Here is a 14,507-nt window from a genome sequence, read left to right on the forward strand (position 1 = left end):
CTAAAAAAATATAACATGTCCTATTCTTGTCCGTGCTTTGCGGACAAGAATAGGCATTTATATTGCCGGCGCCCGTTCCGCAAATTGCGGAAGGCAACACGGGCGGCTTCCGTTTTTTGCGGCCGTGTGCATGAGGCCTTAATTTGAGGGTATTTACATCCAAATCAGGTGAACGGTGTAGGAATTACAACAGTTTGCATATGTGCCTCCCACTTGGCCAGGTGTGTGTTATACCCTCATTATCCCAATTACAATGAGCAGATAAAAGGTCCAGAATTCATTTCAAGTGTGCTATTTGCATTTGGAATCTGTTGCTGTCAACTCTCAAGATGAGATCCAAAGAGCTGTCACTATCAGTGAAGCAAGCCATCATTAGGCTGAAAAAACACAACAAACCCATCAGACATAGCAAAAACATTAGGTGTGGCCAAAACAACTGTTTGGAACATTCTTAAAAGAAGGAACGCACCGGTGAGCTCAGAAACACCAAAAGACCCGGAAGACCACGGAAAACAACTGTGGTGGATGACCAAAGAATTCTTTCCCTGGTGAAGAAAACACCCTTTACAACAGTTGGCCAGATCAAGAACACTCTCCAGGAGGTAGGTGAATGTGTGTCAAAGTCAACAATCAAGAAAAGACTTCACCAGAGTGGATACAGAGGGTTCACCACAAGATGTAAAACCATTGGTGAGCCTCAAAAACAGGAAGGCCAGATTAGAGTTTGCCAAACGACATCTAAAAATGCCTTCACAGTTCTGGAACAACATCCTATGGACAGATGAGACCAAGATCAAATACCAGAGTGATGGGAAGAGAAGAGTATGGAGAAGGAAAGGAACTGCTCATGATCCTAAGCATACCACCTCATCAGTGAAGCATGGTGGTGGTAGTGTCATGGTGTGGACATGTATGGCTGCCAATGGAAACTAGGTCTCTTGTATTTATTGATGATGTGACTGCTGACAAAAGCAGCAGGATGAATTCTGAAGTGTTTCGGGCAATATTATCTGCTCATATTCAGCCAAATGCTTCAGAACTCATTGGGACGGCGCTTCACAGTGCAGATGGACAATGACCAAAGCATACTGCAAAGCAATCAAAGAGTTTTTAGGAAAGAAGTGGAATGTTATGCAATGGCCAAGTCAATCATCTGACCTGAATCCGATTGAGCATGCATTTCACTTGCTGAAGACAAAAACTGAGGGAAAATGACCCAAGAACAAGCAGGAACTGAAGACAGTTGCAGTAGAGGCCTGGCAGAGCATCACCAGGGATGAAACCCAGCGTCTGGCGATGTCTATGCGTTCCAGACTTCAGGCTGTAATTGACTGCAAAGGATTTGCAACCAAGTATTAAAAAGTGAAAGTTTGATTTATGATTATTATTCTGTCCCATTACTTTTGTTCCCTTAACAAGTGGGAGGCACATATTCAAACTGTTGTAATTCCTACACCGTTCACCTGATTTGGATGTAAATACCCTCAAATTAAAGCTGACAGTCTGCAGGTAAAGCACATCTTGTTTGTTTCATTTCAAATCCATTGTGGTTGTGTATAGAGCCAAAAAATGTTAGACTTGTGTTGATGTCCCAATATTTATGGACCTGACTGTATCAGCAATTATTTTCACCTTTTGGTGCAGATTTTGCGGTTGAGCAATACAAGTAGATCTGCTGCGGATCCATGTGTGGCTGTAACCATGACAATATAGGGGGTCATTTATTATCCAGAAATATAACTACATTAGGCGTATTTCTGGCACAGATATTATTTGCGTGGCAATCTGCAACTTCACCCCGCTCACGCCCATGTCTAAAAAAAAAAAAAGAGGGTGCGGAAGGGCCGGTTAAGCCCATCTTATTCATCATTTTCTAGGCCTGTTTTAGGCGCAGAAAATTGTCTAAATCTAAGCCAGCAAGGGAGCGGTCTGACATTTACACTGGCGCTGGATACGCCGAAGTTATGGAGCGACCAGCACCCTTTTCATAACTTTGATGGATCCATTGCCAGCTATAGGGGTTATTATGACCGGAGTCTAAAACGCCAGTCTTAGTAAATGTGCCCCATAATCTGCATCATTTTATTTCTATTTGTCGAAAAAGTCTACATAAGAAATAATCTATCGCTTTCATGATAATTTTAGTCGAGTTATTTCCTAGGAAAGTGGATGATCATGAGTGCTGACAGCGGGTACATGATCCTGCGTCCTCAGCAGATTGTTATTGCAGAATTTCCTTTCTCATTGTCTATGTGAGAAGCCACTTCCTGTCTGCTGAACAAGAAAACAGGTGAGCGCAACATCCACAGCGGGTATAAAGCCATTATACTGTGTGTGTAATATCGCACTAAAAAGAGAAAACAGGGGCATCACAGCGCTCTTTATTAATGGAATTGCTGCAGGTGTGTGAGGAAGGGGTTAACAAGAGCCGATTGCAGTGCACTCCTGGGAGACGCAGCTGATTACGGGTCACATGTAACAAGCTGCTGCCCGCCCACAGAAAGGGAAGAGACAAGTCCTCCAGAGAATGTAGGGGGGAAAAAATTAGAGAGAAGCATTTTTTTTTTTTTGCACGGAAATTTAAAATATTGGTCTGCGTATAATATAAAGGGGTTTCTCAGGACTAGAAACCAGGTCTGCTATTTTTTCAGAAACAGTGCCACATCTGTCTGTCTATAGTCCATGTAGGGTAATGCAATTCAGCTCCATTCACTTACAATAAAATTCCCTCTGCAGGCATTTAAAGGGATTATCTGGTCCCATAATTACATTTTTGTCCCTGCCCAGAGTACCCCAAACACTGCACATGCATGCCCCAAATACCTGGTCTTCCCGTGTTCTCAGCCTCACTGCATCCTGGCAGGATGTTTACATACAGAACTTCCTGTTTTCCTTTTGCTCTGTGATACTTCTCAGGGCATTACACACTTACTTGTTGCAGGGGTTCATCAATCATATTGGCACCGGTCACCCTTCTGTCAATTTTGATGGGTCTAGCTTCACGCTTCATTTCTTCTAAGACCTGGAAAATGAGAAAACAAATTAAATTATAATAATAGTTAGAAAATGTTTCATCATCATGATTTGCAAGAACTGGCCAGATATTTGCCTTACAGCTAGCATTTTGGACATAAGAAAATTAAATTATTTACTTCTATGGGAAAATGTTCTGGGCACGCTCTTCTAGTCCATGTCACTATAGACATGGACTATAAAATACACCAAATACCAGCTCTGCAGGGCTCCGCCATCTCTGGAACTCCCATAGAAATGAAGAGAGATGCTGTAGGCAGGTGTGACTGGCCGCTCCATTCATTTCAGGGGAGCTGAAGGGGCTACGGGGCCTCCGTTCTCGCGATGGTTCTGTGGCTAGGGGATAACTTGAAACAAACCCCTTTAAGATAACTGGACTACCCCTTTAAGGTGTACCACACATGCACCAATTATGAAATCTACATCGGATACGTGGTATTACCGGGCCTGGCAAGAGGACAATGATGATGCCTGGCACTGTCAGCCAAGGGGAGAGAGGTGGTTTGTTTGGTTTAATAAATAGGGTTGACCCTGCTGATATAGAAAAGTATGGACACGCAAACATCATAGAGCAAAAAATAAATAAATCAGGATTGGATAAGTAAGCTTAATATATTCAGAAAGTTACTCAAAATGCTGTAAAATCGGGAAGAAAAAAACAAACAAAGAAGTAGCATCCCCAGTAGCAGGGGTTTACCTCTGCCAGAAGTGTGTCCTATAGAGATTACCCAGGGAAGGCACACACTGTGCCAGCCCGGGGGGGCACACAGCCCTCAGCGTTATAATGGGCTCCATCCTATCACCGTCAAGGTCAGCACAATGTTAGCCCTCCACCAGCACACATCTCCTCCGCCATCATTTGCAGAGGAAAATTGTATGTCGTGCTCCATTTTAGGATCCGCAAGTGGCAAAACAAGTTTTTCTTCAAGTTAACCCTTTCATTTGGACGATAAACTGTATAAATCAGGTGATGACACAGTTCAAAGACTGGGAGAGCCAGGAAATGAGTCTCTTCCGGGCACAAGGCTTTTACAGTCTTTGCAGAGTTTTCGTTGGGACGTTTTCCAGGATTATGTTGTATAACGTTCTGGCACCAGTTTATGAGGCACCAGTGTTATCGAGCCAATCTGATTAGCTTTTATGAGGAGGTCAATTATAAAGTGGATGTTGGTACGGCAGCTCATGTCCTAGATAAGTGACTGTAACGCAAGGCCTGAGGAGCTGGGTATAGGGCAAATAATTGGCTTCAGGATAAAAAGCAGAGGAAGGATACTTTCACACTCACGTTTGGTGCGGATCCGTCATGGATCTGCACAAACGCATCCGTTCAGATAATACAACCGCATGCCTCCGTTTATAATGGATCCATTTGTATTATCTGTAACATAGCCAAGACAGATCCGTCCTGAACACCATTTACAGTCAATGGGGGACGGATCCGTTTTCTGTTGTGCCAGATTGCGTCATAGAAAACGGATCCGTTTGGCTCGGTTTCGTCAGATGGACACCAAAACCGAATCGAGGCGGAAAGGAGCCAAACTGATGCATTCTGAGCAGATCCTCTTCCATTCAGAATGCATTAGGGCAAAACTGATCCGTTTTGGACCGCGTGTGAGAGCCCTGAACGGATCTCACAAACGGAAACCAAAACGCCAGTGTGAAAGTAGCCTAAGGGCTCATGCACAGAACTTATTTTCTTTCCGTGTCTGGAAGTTACTCAGTGTCCATTCCATTTCCATTATGGAAAAAAAATACGTCCTATTATTGTCCACATTACGGACAAGGATAGGACTGTTCTATTAGGGGCGAGCTGTTCCGTAAAATATGGCATGCAGACGGAAGCCATACATATTTTTTACGGATCCAGTTTTTGCGAACTGCAAAATACATGCAGCTCTCTGGAAGAAAATGATGGGAATCGGCTGGACCAAAACCACTGTGTGCAGCAGTTTTTGCCTGGCCGAATCCCGGCATATTCGCCGGGGAGCTGCTCTATCTCCGTCGGATACCATCACAGTGGATCCAGAAAACTTTGGCAGGCTCTACCACAAGCGTGAAGCTAGCCTTAGCCCCTGGGAAAGATTTTTATTCAATAACTCGAAAACATAGATTAGCCTCCTTCACGGGTAGTGTTGAGCGAACTTCTGTTTTAAGTTCGGCGTCTAAAGTTCGGCTTCCGGTTAGCGGAGAATCCCGATATGGATTCCGAATTCCGTTGTGGTCCGTGGTAGTGGAATCAATAATGGCCGATTATTGATTCCGCTACCACGGACCACAACGGAATTCGGAATCCATATCGGGATTCTCCGCTAACCGGAAGCCGAACTTTAGACGCCGAACTTAAAACAGAAGTTCGCTCAACACTATTCACGGGTGATAATCCACGTGGTCACCTGCCACTGATGCCGCTTTTATCTGTAACGCAGATTGGTCTAGTCACTTGATTCCAGACTCCTTGACCACCACGCTATAGTGTCAGGAAACAGCCTTCTAAACATGGCCCTGAATAAATTGTCAGTTTCAACACTATGTATGGAATGACCTTACCGCTCGCTGCACACTGTGCGCCAACTAGAGCAAGTAGCCCCAGGACAGATGCAGCCGGGCAGAGCACACCTTGCGGTAGTATGCATGGAAGTACAAGACAATGGCGCATCTGAGACCTCAGAAGGAGGCTGGGGATGTCAAGCTGGAAGGAAAGGTCTAAAGACTAAACTGCGCGATTATTCTGGTTATAGGCACCACCGCCATAACTATTCAACCTGCATACAGCACATGGCAAGTTCATTAGCCGACAGTTTACATGGCGCCATCTTTATAAAGCTACTCCCCGGCGGTATAACACAGCGGTGGTTTAGGGGCCTCACATAAAGCGACAGGTTTCCTTGAAATATTGCAGTAATTATCCTGGAAACTGGCCTCACAAAAGTTGATGAAGTCTGTTCTGTAGAGATCTCTTCTCCACCCATATTATTAAAGGGGTTATCCTGGAAAAGATAAAGGTGACTTATCCTCAGGAGAGGTCATCATCATCACCTGGGCAGGGGTCTCAGTCTCGGCATCTCTGCCAATCAGCTGTTTCATGTAGCTATGGTGAGAGATGCAGGCCCCCGGCAGCTTTCCAAGGACATTTTATAGTGGCAGCGCTTTGTATTGGGGCCGAGCTGCAACTAGACCACATGACCGATGTACAGTGATGTCTCCGGCCTAGGAAGGGGCTATGGTACAAGCAGATCGGTGGGGGTCCCAGATGTTGTTCCCCCGCAGATCTAATACTGGTGACCTATCCTGAGAATAAGTCATAAATATAATTTCCTGGATAACCCTTTTTAAGGTGTTGGCTACTTTCTGGCTATTTGTGACCAATGTGTAGGTAAGATTATTATATGGCATATACTGATTTAGCCTTTGTTGACATTCTGTGTCGTTGCTATATTTCATGAGCCATGTTCCCTTGCTAGGAAAATCTTATGGACTGTCCATATAGAAGTCCAGTCCTCATAAGATGGCCGCTGACAGAGGGTCATGTGACCAGACACATCACTCCGCCCCCTCCATGCTAACACAACGCACCTGCACTAAACTCCCAACAGTAAAGTGCAGGTTGGAGGGGCAGTGTATCTGAATGAAGGAAACAACACACAGAGTTAATATGTCCGGTCACATGACCCTCCATCAGCAGCCTTTTTATGGACTAGACCAGGGGTGGACAACCTTCCAGACACAAAGAGCCCAAAAAAACTAAAAACGTATGACTACCAGGAGCCACAAGCTATACATTTACACACAAGCCACTGTATTTTTCTCCCTACAAGATGCACCTAGGTTTTAACAAAGAAAAATAAGAGAAAAAAAAAATATTTTTCATCTGATCTTAGGTCTGATAAAAATATTTTTTCTTATTTTTCATTACCAGAGGGGGAAAAAAAAAAATTATATAATATTTTTCATCAGACCTCAGATCAGACTCCTAAATCAGGTCCCTAATCCTTATCTGACCTAAAATAAGATCCTCAAACCTCATCAGACCTCCAAATCAGACCCCCAAAATAAAACCCCCAATGCTTGGATCAGACAACACAAATCAGACTCCCAGTGTCACACCCTCAGTCCTCAGATCCCCCCCACCCTCTCAGACCTGACCAACCCATGCTCAGACCTGACCAACCCATGCTCAGACCTGACCAACCCATGCTCAGACCTGACCAACCCTATGCTCAGATCAGGACCCCCCTATTCTCAGATCAGGACCCCCCTATTCTCAGATCAGGACCCCCCCCCCCCCCCTATGCTCAGATCAGGACCCCCCCCCCCCCCCCTATGCTCAGTTCTATAAATTTAAAAAATTTTATTCCCTCTCCTGATCAGGCACTGGGCTCCTGCTCTGGCACCTACTACTCTGCAGGTCTGACACGCTCTCTACTGTGACCTGATGAGCACAACGTCAGGTCATAGTGTGTGTCTCCACGTACTACGTTTTTACACTGTGTGCATTAGGACGTAGTGCAAAGTAGCAACAGTGCCCGATCAGGAAAAGAGATCTGAGCATGGGGTGGAAAGTGAGCCGGCCTGGCTGCTTCCCGGCTCCACAGCTAGAGCCGCACTTGAAGAAGCAAAGAGCCGCATGCGCCTCAAGAGCCACGGGTTGGCCACCCCTGGTCGAGACCTTTGCATGGACAAACAAAAGACTTTGCAAATAAGGGGCATAACTTTGAATTTCTACAAAGGATGTATTAGTAAATGTCATATAATAATCTTACAACCACATTCGTCAACAGTAGCCAGCAAGTAGCCAACCCTTTAAGCTGGAAAACGTGGTGGGATCACACCACTGACAATATAAAGATGAAGACCACAGACGGGGCGGCACTGCTCAGCCTCCTTTTCACAGATAGGCACACTGGACCAGCTGTGACCGGACTACGACACCAACTCACTGCTGGCGGTGCTCTGCCAAATAGTCCTTTAGATATAAACGGATATGTAGAAAAATCAGGCGGAACTCCCCGCAAATGGGAAATTTCTTTATTAAAAGGATAAAAATATGACAGGCATTGGGCGGACCACACACTGCAGGCAAACACTTATGGCGATGGACGTTCCGAACCGTAGCGCTTCCTTAGGCCACTAACGCGATGACGCTCATGCGTCACCTCTTATGCGCCGGGTCAACTAGGCGGGATTAACGAATACCGCCGTAGGGGAGTCGGATATCTATAATCCATACAAATTACAAAACAAGCAATATAAACAAAAAAATAAAATAAAAAACAAAAGCATAACAATTACAATGTTTACAAGAACACGCTCGATTTTATCATTCAGGCCTAAAGGGCCCATTGCTCCTGAGCGTATAATCCAGCTAGCTTCTTTTCTCAATAATAAGCGGTGTCTATCACCTCCTTGTGGGGGATTTTGGACAATTTCAATACCTGCAAAGCTCAATACCTTGCTATCTCCATTATGAATTGACATTACATGTTCTACGAGTCTAGGGCACCCCTTTCCTGTCACTATGGAACTGACACGTTCCCTAAACCTGTCACACAAGCATCAAATAGTTATACCTATGTAAAAGCGGCCGCAATTACATTGTACGAGATAGACTACAAACTTACTTTTACATGTGATTAGAGAATTGACTCAACTGACAATAGGTGATAGGGTCAGCTTTACCCCCCCCCCCCCCCCCCCCCCCCACACACACAGTGACCTCAGCAGAGGTCACACAGCATGCCCACAACACTCTACCCTTTAAGTGTACAGTGTACATCAATAAAATCCAGTTTAATTATACAAGTTTAATTATTCAGGGTACAGCCCTTCATTAATTGACAGTGAAAACTGGGGTGTGGTTCAGAGGAAAGATTTGGATTATAAAATAATGGCGCTGCCAAGGGAAACAGAGTGTCATTTACTAAAGACCAGCGCTTCCCATTCCAGTAAAAACCCAACTGGTGGAAGATCCGACCAATCTTCTAAATTGGCGCATCTTCTGCTGTCTGTGCGCCAGAACATAAATCTACTCCAGCCAGGAGCAGGAGTACATTTCCGGTGTAATGTGCATCAGTTTTCAGGCAATGGAGCTCAGGCAATCTTATTCACAAAACGGCACTTGTGACAAAATTTGCGACTTTGGCGTAGAACGTTAGTACGTGACCTCCAGAGTGTGACAAATGCTCCGTTTGTAGGGAAGCCAAGGTAACACGTCACTTAGGTAGGAATACAACTGCTCATGCAGGTTAGGGCAGGTTCACATTGCCATTTATTTTTCCGTTCTTCTGATCCGTCAGAGGAACAGAAAAATAAAGAGAAAAAAAAACGGATCCTGTATTTTAAGCATTCGCTATTCTAATTTATGCACATTTGGCATCCACTTTAGCCATTTCCATCGGAGATCCGTTATTTTAGACAGAAAAAAGTCCTGCATGCATACATAACACAGGATCCATTTTTTTCTTTATTTTTCCATTCTTCTGTTGGAGTGAAGTATCACGTCCAATTTTTTGTTAAAGGGAACCTGTCACCGGGATTTTGTGTATAGAGCTAAGGACATGGGCTGCTAGATGGCCGCTAGCACATCCGCAATACCCAGTCCCCATAGCTCTGTGTGCTTTTAGTGTGTAAAAAAAAACAATTTGATACATATGCAAATTAACCTGAGATGAGTCCTGTCCCCGAGATGAGTCAGGGACAGGACTCATCTCAGGTTAATTTGCATATGTATCAAATTGTTTTTTTTTACACACTAAAAGCACACAGAGCTATGGGGACTGGGTATTGCGGATGTGCTAGCGGCCATCTAGCAGCCCATGTCCTTAGCTCTATACACAAAATCCCGGTGACAGGTTCCCTTTAAGGTCTGCCTTTAGTTTATTCCTGTGTGCGCTCGGCCCGAGCAGAGTAAACATGGAGAGGATGATGGTTGTCAGGTGCACAACATCTAATGTGTATGGTCACTTCTATAGGCCCCTTTTCCAGTGGTATGTACAAATTATGTAGGATAAAACATGCAAAAATAAACTGACCAGTAGCAACCAGTGCCAGCAATCATAGAATGAGTAAGAAGGAACATAGAAGGACCTTAAGAAAACATAGTAGACCAGTAAGTAGACCACGGCTAGAAAATGCGTCCTTATGATCACATGATGTACTAGGACATTATTTTTGGGAACATATATCCAGAACTGCAGAACGATCCGTTTTTTTTTGTCTGTATTTTACTCCTACCGATGGAACCCTGCTGGAATAAGGCCACAGTACTGGGCAAGTCTATGTGTATCTGCAGTCTACTTAGTGAACTGGTGCATAACCGCAATATGATGAACACACCCAGCATATTACCAGTACAGGGAGGCCACGCGGAGGTCACAACACAACGAATCCATTCATTATCTCCTAAGTGACGCCTCGAAGGAATACCAAAATGAGCAGGTCTCGTGACAGCATGCTAATGTAATGGTTCCTGCAGGCTGCAGTCAGATCCAGAAAGGACCTAATAATACACGCCATTGCAAAAAGCTGAATTAAAGCAAGGCCAAACTTTTTGCCATTAGGTTCAGACTGGTGTTACAGAGGATTGATCTGCAGAAACAATTTCTTCTCACGGGTTCTGCAATAGATCCTCCACCGACATCAGCGCAGGGCTGGATCACTGACGAAAGCCTGAAATCCTAAGCAGATTTCCCGGATGACGAGGTCTATTTATGTCTATGGTGCTTACTGCTGGGGAAATAAAAAAGCCTGAATGTATCAGGAGGAATTTCTGAAGTCAGTTTTGTTTGAGTAGGTGTTGGAGTTGCTATTGTTTGAGAAATCTGCCGAACACTTAATTAACATAGCTAACCACATGTCTGCAAAAAAATAAAAAATATATGGCTGTGCCAAAATTTGCAACTTTTTTCCACCAGAATTCTGGTGCAACTGGAATGATCAATTCTCCCTTTTTGGGCTGTCCATAAAAGGTCTATGGCAGAGGTAAACATAAGCGATATAAAAAAAAAATGTATTAATAATGTATTAACAATTGTGAGGAGGTCAGCGTCCCCTCCAAGACATTAAAGTGTACCTGTTGTTTCAGGTAATTTTTCATAATAAGCCGCTGTGTGTACATGGGGAATAACACTCTTTCTGGCCCTTATATGACTTGTATCTGGCATTTTTCAGCGGTTGTTCCCTCTGCAAATCGGTCTGTAAGGGCTGCAAATTGCGGATCCGCAAAACATGGGTCCCAGCAGTGTGCATGCTGCCATTTATTTTTATTTTTTTCACTTCAATAGAGATGTCCTATGCTTGTCGAGAAAACACACAAGAATAGGACATGTTCTATCTTTTTTACAGGGCTGCAGAAATGATGTACGGATGTGGACAGAACACTGTGTGACGTCTACATCTTTTGCAGCCCCACTGAAAAAAATTAAATAAATCGATCTGCATCCGATCCGCAAAAAAATGCAGATCGGATGCAGACGAAACAGAGCGTTGCGTGCATGAGTGCTAATTGTCAGTTTTTCCTGAGCTATTGGGGGAGACTAGCTGAAATCATGTCTGCCCATACACAGCACATTGAGAAACAGGAGAACCTGCTCCCCAACTCTCTGAAACAAACCCACAGAAGCAGCAGTAATGGAGGACATTATACAGAAGAACTAAGCAGTTTAGATGTGAATCCAGCAAATCACAAACCAGCAGCAGTCTCTAAGTCTCACTCTTTATATGTCTCCTGCAGTCCTTCCTTTCTCATCCTCACTCTTCTACATAGATTGATCCTTCATTGAGCAGGCAGCCCGTCTTCACTGAGAACAGATCTGAGCAGTGAATTGAGTTAAAGTGGCTATACACATTAGTCTAACGTTGAGAAAACCAGACAAGATGTAATATTACCTATGAGTAAGGGTTCCACTACCCAAAACGCATAAGTACATTATGGATGCCATTTTATTAAAAAGAAAAAGTATTGAAGATTTTATTCTGATGCTGGAAACATTAGTTCTATATCAATTTGTCAACCTGAGGCCCCAGGTTATTTGCGCACCGTACTTCGATGTGAATTTGGCCAATTATCACATGAACTTTCACTGGGTGAGTTGTCTAAAATGTGTTTGTACCAATGTCTTGTTAGTCTTATCTACTGGCAGCAGCTTATCTCAGCGGGAACATAGCGAAATCCAACATGTCTGATGCTTCGTTCCCTTGATATCTGCTTTTGGGTGAGAGAATGAAGACCCCCACATGCACTTTAGACAGCCGGACATCCAGAAATTCTCAGGTTTGTCTTTCATTCATCTAAAATGTATAAAGACCTTTAGACCTCTATTATTAGCGATGTCCACAAAGAGAAGTTCCGGGAGGACAAATCATGTGAACGACGACTAGATTTAAATTAGGCATTACATTAGCATAATCTGTCAGCAGTTTTATGGTGTCCTAACTAAGGGCAACATAAACTAGTGACAGATCCTCTCGGCAAGATGCTGGGTCACTTTCTTAGACTGCTAAAATCTTGTATTAAACATCTCCTGAATATTCATGAGCTCCTGATTTTCTCCGCCCCTTGCTGCTAATTCAGTCGGGGGGGAACGGTCAGTGTCAGGGGGCGGTGAAAGCACAAACTGATGAATATCAGGACTCTTTGACGCGCGCTGGAGCGGTTAGGACCTAGCAGCATAAACGTGAGGACAGAGTCTCGGGTTACTCCCATCTGATAAAGTAATGGAATAGCTCCAGAGACCCCCACCAATCTTAAAGAGATGTCAAAGACATGCCATCACTTTATCAGTGTTAACAACCTCTTAAAACCTATTAGGGCAAATGGAGATCCTCTCCTAAAATGTGCGCACACAACCTATACTTAAACAGATCTTTACGTCACAGTAACCTACCCTCGAGATTCCAGCAGAAGTTGGAGGAAGAAACGAATGCTCACATCTCTCAAGGTACTTCTCAGAGGTTATCTTTCCGAAAAGAAGTGAGACCACAAAACCCCTAAAAGAAAAAAAAGAAAATAATAATCAGTGAGGTTGAGAGGGAAAAAAGGCACCAAGATGTAATAGTTAATAAAAGGTTCACTAACAGACATATCAAAAGTTTAGATTGGTGGGAGTCTAAGAGCGGAGACCCTACAGACCTCGAGAATGAGGGTTGAGAATGTCCCGCATATCAAGACCACAGACATGTATGGAGCTCGCCCTGTGCGGTGAGGAGAGAGCGCGTAATATGCAAGCACTTCTCTCCACTCGTTCAAGAGATTGGTGGGGGTCTCAGCACTCAGACCTCCCCCCATCTAAACTTTTGATATGTCTCTATAATATACAGGTATATAAAGAGATTTTGGAAAAGTTAGTGACCCTTTAAAGGGCATCGGACAGCAGTTTTGTACCTATGAGACTGGCTGACCTGTTACATGTGCGCTTGGGAGCTAAAGGCTTCTGTGTTGGTCCCATGTTCATATGTGCCCACAATGCTGAGAAAAATGATGTTTTAATATATGCAAATGAGCCTCCAGGAGCAACGGGGGCGTTGTCATTACACCTAGAGGCTCTGCTCTCTCTGCAACTGCTGCATCCTCTGCACTTTGACTGACAGGACCAGGCAGTGAAAATGTCATCACACCTGGCCCTGTCAATCAAAGGGTGCAGCAGTTACAGAGAGAGCAGAGCGTCTAGGTGTAAAGGCAACGCCCCCGTTGCTCCTAGAGGCTCATTTGCATATATTAAAACCTAATTTTTCTCAGCAGTCTGGGCACATATGAACATGGGACCAACACAGATGCCTTCAGCTGCCAAGTGCACATGGAACCGGTCAGCCAGTGTCATAGGTACAAGTCTGCTGACAGATGGTCTTTCATGAAGAATTAGTCTCCCACTTCTCAACGACAGTCTGAAGTAAGCTTCTAAAGAGTCTAAAGTAAAAAAATACTCAAAACGTACTAGATTTCCATATCCTTATTCAAGTAAATATTCCTCTGCTGAAAACAAATTTGAAAAATTACCTGCCACTCAACATTTAGTATTAGGTTGCCCAGAAATGGAAGCAGATGCCAGGAAATAAAGTGACGGGTGAGAGATGCCCAATATTATTACCATGGAAGGCCCTGAACGTTTTTTTTACTCACAGGGAAGCAGTTGGGGTAAGGCCTGCATGTGGACAAGCTATGACCACCCATAGCAGCCAACGCCTGCACCATTTTACAGCAAAATCGTGCAACAATTGGCTGCCATCGGTGCCCATGGTTTGGCCCCATGCGACCAGGTCCCCCGGCAGCCATACTCTTACTGTCATACTACTGCAAAGACGCCTGGTGTAGGTGTGAGTAAGGCATTTTAGAACCTGTGTCCAGCATTATGCTCTCCCCGAGAGTTTTGAATATTCTGCAAGGTATATATGAGCAGGCTGAATCAATTAGCCATCTTTACTGTAAAAGTGTAAAAGTGAAAGGTCTGGCTGCGGAGTTCTAGGGAACCCCCGGCTGGGGA

The 14,507-nt window shown here is 44.2% G+C and overlaps 1 protein-coding gene across 1 annotated transcript in view; it reads right to left on the minus strand.

Moving 5' to 3' along the window:
* Nucleotides 1-14,507, minus strand: part of SNX13 (sorting nexin 13) — a 157,571-nt gene that overhangs the window by 74,190 nt on the left and 68,874 nt on the right. Inside the window, 2 exon segments of the mRNA XM_040433682.1 lie at nt 2,933-3,022; nt 12,915-13,017. Coding sequence (XP_040289616.1) covers nt 2,933-3,022; nt 12,915-13,017 — 193 coding nt within the window.

This window comes from Bufo bufo, chromosome 5 (assembly GCF_905171765.1).
Source record: "Bufo bufo chromosome 5, aBufBuf1.1, whole genome shotgun sequence".
NCBI classification, from domain to species: domain Eukaryota; kingdom Metazoa; phylum Chordata; class Amphibia; order Anura; family Bufonidae; genus Bufo; species Bufo bufo.